Raw genomic sequence first — 8,134 nt, 5'->3', positions numbered from 1 at the left:
GACATTTCATTTTCTTTACAATAGCGGTGTCTCTTAGGCCTCATGCACACAGCGTAGAGTGGATCTGTGTGGTGTGCACGGCTGTATCGGGCCTTTCCTGGGGAAGGACAGGTGCTGCATGTGATTGTAGGCAGCAGCCTGTTCTCCTCTATGGGAGGATGCGGCCGTACGCTGTCATACGCTCACCGGAACTGCAAATCAGTGCGGGTGTCCATACTCGGACGCAGACAGGATGTATCCTGTGTGTGTCCGAGCACGGACACCGGCACCCGCATGGATGTGCAGCTCGGGTGAGCGTAGAACAGCGTACGGCCGCGTCCTCCCATAGGGAAGAACAGGCTGCTGCGTACAATCACGCGCAGCACCTGTCCTTCCCTGGAACAGCCCGATATGGCTGTGCACGCCGCACAGATCTGTATGGCCCTACTCTACGCTGTGTGAATGAGGCCTCAGTATGCATAATAATCACTTTATACGCATATGTTATTTTTTATCTGCAAGTTGTTCATACATAGAATGTCAATGTTAAATAGTATATCAGCTCTGGGCTTGAGCTCACTAACATTTATCCCTGTATTCCAAAGCGGTCGGCTGTACAAACTCAGATCACCACTATCCCCTTTACTGAGACCACTTGCTTAGTGGTGGAGTCCGTGTAGCATCGGTCCCACCCCTGGGGCTTATCTGCACACCATGCATCCTTCCTATATGAGACTCCTCACAGAAAATATGGACTTAACAGGTTGGTTCCTAATCTATGTACCCTGGCATAAGTAAACTCCTTGAGAGCTGGCAGCTGCATTTGTTAAAGTAATAGGCACAACTATTCAGCAGTGTCCTCTCTATGCATAACATGATCCAAAGCAAGGTCTGATAGTCCCAAACTGACCCTAATGTTTCACTAGGAGCACTGGCTTTTTCAAGATGATTAACTATTTCCTTTAGGCTTCATTCAGATTTGCCACTTGCGTTTTCATGCAGAGATCTGTCAAACTAGATGTTTTGTTTATGCTTCTAGATGCTTAAAATGACACGTGTTTACACACATATGCGTTTATAAGCACACCATAAAATCAACATATGCTGCTATCATTACTGACACCTGTGATAATTTGGCTGCTACTTAAAAAAATGTCACTCATTAACAATTTTATTTCCTTATGTAATACGAAAAGTATTTTTTTTAAGTGGAAATAAAGGTACAGCAACATAACTTACCACATAATTCCAAGACAATTGTTTTCACAATTTAAAGGGATCAACTCTCATTGTGTCAGGCCCAGAGCTGGTTAACACCACGGCAGCTTGAGCCAGGAATGGTTGTATGCGACAATGGCAGCAACCTTCTCTCCCCCCCTCCGACAGGCAAAGTTGACACATGTACCATGCTTGACGCACGTCCTCAGTTTGGTGGTGCAGCGTTTCTTAAACAGGTACCCAGGACTGCAAGATCTTCTGAGGCAGGCCAGAAAAGTCTGCAGCCATTTAAGGCAGTCATACCCAGCCAGTGTTCAGCTGGCGGAAATTCAACGGGAATTCAACCTGCCCACAAACCGCCTGATTTGTGACATGCCAACCAGGTGGAACTCCACTTTGGCAATGCTGCAGCTGCTGCACATGCAGCAGAGGGTCATCAACGAGTTCCTGTGTGAGTATGGCATAAGGACAGGCTCAGGGGACCTTGGCTTTTTTTCCCCACGCCAGTGACTACTGATAAAGGATGCATGCACTGTACTGTCACCATTTGAGGAGGCGACGAGGATGGTGAGCTGGGACAATGCATGCATCAGTGACACTATCCCTCTTGTGTTCCTGCTGGAGCATATTCTGCATGGAATTATGGATAGGGCACTAGAGGCAGAACAGCGGGAGGAAGAGGAGGACTTCATTAGCTCTCAAGGCCCCCTTTATGCAGAAACTATTCGTGCGGGACCGCAGAACACAAGAGGAGGAGGAGGAGGCAGCCGTGGGGGCATTGAAGCAGAGAATGACATGTGGCAGTCCCCAAGGGATGGTTTTTAGTCCCCAGATGTTTACTACATCACTTCCGCATTCCTCTGTCACTCTCCGGTACAGAAACCGGAGAGAAGCTGGTGAAGCAGATCTGTGCTTCATCAGCTTCCCCGGGGGTCCTAAGGTGACATTAGGAGTCTAGAGACATCTGATGTCTCTGGAAAGGGGATCTGTCACTGTAATGCAATATCACATAGGGGGTTTCCTATCCCCCTATGTGATAACAATAAAGTTAAGTGTAAAAAAACAATTGGTCACAAAATAAATAACATGTACACACCCACACAAAAAAACCTCACACATTTTTTATAGTCCCCCCACATAGATGTGCAAAAATGTGTTAAGCGTGCCTACATGCCAAAACGATGATTGCGCCAATTACGCAGCACTTGTTACATATCATCGCGAATGTCAGAGTGAGAGCAATACTTTTAGGGCCATCAATTACTGATAACACTAAACTGATGAGCGGTAAAAGCTTTTAAAGCGCCACCTATGGCCAATTTTGGGTGTGGTAGCTTTTTTGAGCAATTTCAAGGCTGGACATGTTTGGTGTCTATTTACCTGACATGACCCCGTCTTTTATATTTTACCAAAAAATTGGGTATTAATACATGTTTCCTAACATAATAAAGGGAAAACAGTTTTTTTTCTATACTTTTTTTGTTATATTATAAAAAATTAAAAAACTCCAGTGGTGATTGAATACCACCAAAAGAAAGCTCTATCTGTCCCCAAAAAATGGTATAAAATTAATTTCAGTAGTGTTGTATGAACGAATAAATGTCAGTCAAAGTACTGAATACCGAAAAATGGCCTGGACTGCAAGGGGGTGTAAACACCCCGGTCAACAAGTGGTTAAAAATTGTATTTTTAAAAAAAGAGTTTTTTGCATTGATACATGTCCCCCAGGGCAGTACCCAACTCCCCATACCCTTTTTATGGCCAATAGCTTGTATATAAGCTTTAAAAAAGGGGACAATTGAATTTCCAAGTTCTAGCCCCATAGACTTGCATTGAGTTCGAGTTTGAACTTTTTCCATGTTCTAAAGTTCGAATTCGAACCAAACTCAGGTTTGTTCGGCCCATCACCAATGGTGGAGAGACTCATTAAACAAAGGTGGCCAGTAACAGCAACTTTGTCTGATCCATCAGTTACTCAAAGCAGCAAACACTATCTGGACTAGGGCTGCAACAACTAATCGGCATAATCGATGATTGAAAAAGTTGTCAACTTTTTCAATCATCGATTAATCGGCTTTTGATTGGTGGGCCCTGTTCACGTCTCCACATACGCTGCGTGCCACACCTCCTCCCCACCTCGCGCTCGCCGCTGCCAGACCCGCCCGGCCGAATCCACGCTCCACACGATCGGCACAGGGACGCGGTGAGAAGAAGTAAGGAGGAGCAGGTGAGGGAGGATGGATGACCGCCACCGATAGACAGGCCCGATCTCAGAAACAAGTTGCTGGAAGACTGCTGAGGTAAGCCTGCACTTTCCCACACATGGTGCTCTATAATGTATTGCTGGGATTTGTAGTCCTCTATAGCTGATGCTACATTGCGCTGTACTGTATATTATACAGAGCAATGTACCATCAGCTACAGAGGAATACAAATCCCAGCAATACATTATACACTGTATGTATAATGTATTGCTGGGATTTGTTGTATTTCTATATAGCTTGTGGTATTTTGCATTGGGCTGTATAGAGGACTATAAATCAAGGAATAATACATTATACAGCTCAATGCAGAATACCACCAGCTATAGAGGAGTACAACAAATCCCAGCAATAATACATTATACAGTGGTTCAATGCTGAATACCACTAGCTATAGAGGACTACAAAACCCAGCAATAGTACATTATACAGCGCAATGCAGAATACCGCCAGCTATAATGTACTATTGCTGGGATTTGTTGTATTCCTCTATAGCCGATGCCATTCTTAATCATTGCTGTATAATTTTACACTTTTCATTTCACTATTTTTTTTCTTTTCTTTTTTACTTCCACCACTCCAAGCTTGCTCCTGCGATTGACTGCAATCTCAATACAAACTAGTAGTCCATCACTGGAGGCATTTTTTAAAATGTATTTTATTTTGCATCCGATTAACCAATTAATCGAACGTAATAATCGGCTAACTAATCGATTTTGAAATGATCGTTAGCTGCAGCTCTAATCTGGACTTAAAACCAGACCAGTGGAGCTTTATGGTAGAACTCTCAACTGCTCTCCAGCCCTTTAAGTCTGCTACCGTATTGATGAGTGGCCAAGACTATATTACTCTGTCTTCTTCAAGTGAAGGGGCTGTTGCACTCCAATGAGGGTGCTTCTTTCGAGTCACATGTGCTGAAGAGTTTCCTAGCCTCTGCAACAGACCAGCTTCAAACCAGATGGAAGTGAATCATTTCTAAACAAATCCCAAACACCGTAAATCTTGCTTCTGCCCTGGACCCAAGATTTAAAAGACTGACATTTTTAACGCCAGAGCAAATGTTAGCTGTACATTCAAAAGTCCTGACAGAGTCACATACAATAAGAAGGGAGATGGGGGAGCAGCAAACAACCACTTCACCTACAAGAGTTGTTGAGCCCTCAACATCTGCAGCATCACCCCTTAAGTCTGGGGGCAGCAGTGAAGAGGAGACTAAAGAGGGGCAAGACGAGGATATTAATACTCAAATTAGAAATGAAGTCCAGACTTATTTTGCAGAGAGACCCCTTGAGACCCCTTAATAACCCTTTGAATTGGTGGAAGGGTAACCAAGTGAAATATCCTACTTTGGCAAAAGTTGCAAAATCCTACTTGTGTATCCCAGGCACCTCCACACCATCAGAGCACCTCTTCTCGGCTGCAGGCAACATAACGTGTAAAAAGAGAGCCAACCTTAGCCCTGAGCATGGACATGCTAACATTTTTTCATTCCAATGCAAAGTTTCTGGAATAGTGACAGTCCACCTCCTTTCAGAATGTGTATGGTTTTTTTGTTCTGCTTTAAAACAATGTGTAGTGGGGGGGCGTGGCGAACAGCCTACCAAGATGGCCGCGGTCTGAGCCTGCTCCGTACCACCGATCCCTTGCTCCACAGAAAAAGCGAGGGGAGGGGGCCCCTTTATTTGACGCAGCTTGAAGGCCCTCCAGGCAGCTGTACCTCAGCGAATTGGTCGCCACTGTTCATTTCTTTGACAGGTGTACTCCAATGCTGTCAATGTGTAGTGTTGTGTAGTGTACTGTAAAAAGTTTTAGTTTTTTTTTTATTCTACACCTGCAGTTTGTAATACTGCACCTGCAGTATGCAGTTTGTTTATGAAAGTGACAATAAACTCAGGAGTTAAATCTTACAAATGCATTCAAGTCCCTTAACTATGAACAATACTGTACCTTATTTGTGTATCACTCGGCTGTAGATCCTAAAATGATCTCTGAATTGGTGCTGACGCTGTCCTGCCTTCTGGAGGGTGACTACTTTTGTTCCCCATGGTCCTTGTGTGTGTTGTAAAGTAGCTTGCTCCCGTGATGGACTACAATCTCAATACGAACTAGTAGTCCATCATGGAGGGATTTTTTTTTTAAAACCGATTAATCGAACTTAATAAACGGCTAACTAATTGACTAATTGATTATGCAAATAATCGTTAGCTGCAGCCCTAAGTGCAGTAGCCTGCGTAAACACAGTACTACATAAGCATTTGCACAAAAGGGCCCCAACTGACACATACTGATATGTTTTAAATATTCTTTGTGAATTAGTATGCATTTAATATATTATAATCATGAAAAAATATTCTGTGCATTTGTATGTATAAAAAAAATTGGTACTTTTTTCTAAAAATAAACAAACAAACAAACAAAATATATTACGAGAGAGGAATTACATCAGCAGTTTTAGGAATGCCTATAACAGCTATTGGTTAATTAAACCAAGGTTTGATTACAGCTAGCTGTTACTAAGCTGAACAACAAGCTGCCAATGTTTCTTAGGAATAATCCTGATCAAGAAATAAACATGTGCAAAGGGCAGCTTGTGCTTCCTCCTTTCATGTGCTCAGTACAGACAGACAAAGACTGGAGCAAGATCTGCAGCTTTCCCAGCCTTCTCACTGCTTTGTTAATAGCCACAAATGCCTGAAATGTTGATGGAAATAGAGGAGGTAAGACACTGACTGGGAAAGATTTTGCTGGGGATGGCAGCTGGAAATGAGTGTCTCACGGATAACTATTGTTAACATTTTGCCTTGTAGTTACCAGGGATCTCAAGTCTCCCTGATGTTCAGGGAGTCTCCCTCTTTTGGACAGCATCTCCCTGATGTCCGCGAGAGAGGCATTTTCTCCCTGAAAGGTTTACTCTGAGTAAACCTTTCCGATAATTTACAGAGCTGTGGTTGAACTAAAGGGCAGCTATGAAAAGGGACTTCCTATTTCAGTAACCTGCTAGTGGCTTCTATGGTGCCTGTGTTGTTTCTTGTGTATTGTTACATAAAATAGTTAATTCATATGGCTTATCCTCAAACGTTTTGAGGCGGCGTAATTTATGTGGCTTTCTATTTAAACATGCTTAAACACATGCATTTGTATGCAGTAATATGCACAAAACCTTCAGCTCTGTTTACAGAATGTAAAATATGTAACCTAAAATGTTTTAAGTGTGCTTGCACACACATTGTCATGTAGTAACATATCCACAAACATTTACCTCTGTTTACAATATAATCTCATTAAGTCTCAGTATTGTCTTGCTTGCTGTTATGCCATATAATCGCATTGTCAGTATTGTCTTGCTTGCTGTTATGTAAAGGTGGCCACACACCTTACTATAATCGTACGATAATCACGGGGAAATCCTGCGATCGTACGATTATCGTAAGGTGTGTGGGAGCCGTGCGACCTCTACTACTGTAAGGTCGCACGACTTTTATCTTAGGAACATGTTCGAAATCCCGCCGAGAATCGTATGATTTTCGGCGGGTGTGTAGCATGTTCGTAAATAAAAGCCTGATGGGCCGGTGTGCGCAAGCACACACTGCCCGTTCAGCATTGCAGTCATCGGAAGCCCGCCCCTCAGCGGGGCGGGCTTGCGATCATCGCAAGTACGATCTGCCTGTCCAAGATAGGCGGATCGTACGTTTTTTTAAATTTACCTTACTACCATCGCAAGACAAGTCTTGCGATGGTTGTAAGGTGTGTGCCCAGCCTAACAATGTATACTGGTGATTACAATACATATACTGGGGGGAATTTATAAAAGCACTTGCAACAGTTTTAGCCTCTTAGATACATTTTTTTAATGTGCAAATCTGTCTTTTAACATGTGCCCCGTTTTCTTCAGAGCCTGCACTACTTTTTCAACTGCATGTTTTTTTGCACCTTTTTTGCATGTGTTTTCATCTGCACTTGTCCTGCGGCTGTCTGAAACTAGAGCATCACCTAAGAAAACACTCAACTTAAGAAGTCCCCATGACCACTTCAAGATGCGACAGTTAAGCTTTTTGCCTAAAGTTACAAGTCTACTTTATTGGAGTCTATTAAACCTCATTTATCAACAACATTACACTAGCTTGATAAATCTGGTGCAAATATTTTCTGTGCAAGTTCAAACACTCGCAATTGCTTTGATAAATTCCCCCTATTGAGTTTAAATGCATTTAGTGGTAAAACGCACTCCCAGCTTGTACATAGTTGGGTTCATTTACACTTGGAAGTAAACAAATATGGAGGAGATTTTGAAAACAAATCAGTTCTGGGTTGTTTATAGTAACAAATTATATTATCAGTGGAGAAGGTCTGCCATAAAATACACAGGCAACAGCAGGAGATACCATCAAAACATTTCCAGGTTAAGGAAATGCATATTGTTTATAGTTGTTTGATCATCTTCCGAAACCCTGAAAGCGTATTCAAACGCTGAAACAAAACTGTAACATACAGTATATAGATGCACTGATACAGTTTTTTCGGTATCTAGTAGTACCAAGTACCAATCTTTATCTTTCGGTACTCAACGATACCGAGTACCGATACCATACTTCTGTTAACATAGAGCCGACTTTCCAGGCAATCAGGAAGCGGGCTCCATGCTGTTTGGCCGGCTTGATGCTGATTGGCCGGAAAGC

The 8,134-nt window shown here is 42.8% G+C and overlaps 1 protein-coding gene across 1 annotated transcript in view; it reads left to right on the top strand.

Moving 5' to 3' along the window:
• Positions 1-5,949: 5,949 nt before the first annotated feature.
• Positions 5,950-8,134, top strand: part of MAT2B (methionine adenosyltransferase 2B) — a 40,196-nt gene continuing 38,011 nt past the window's right edge. The window contains exon 1 of the mRNA XM_018552691.1: positions 5,950-6,175. Coding sequence (XP_018408193.1) covers positions 6,146-6,175 — 30 coding nt within the window. The 5' untranslated portion in view covers positions 5,950-6,145. The remainder of the gene's footprint in view (positions 6,176-8,134) is intronic.

Source organism: Nanorana parkeri, unplaced genomic scaffold (assembly GCF_000935625.1).
Source record: "Nanorana parkeri isolate BGI_ZX_2015 unplaced genomic scaffold, ASM93562v1 scaffold95, whole genome shotgun sequence".
NCBI lineage: Eukaryota > Metazoa > Chordata > Amphibia > Anura > Dicroglossidae > Nanorana > Nanorana parkeri.
This window is presented reverse-complemented; position numbering and strand designations above follow the sequence as displayed.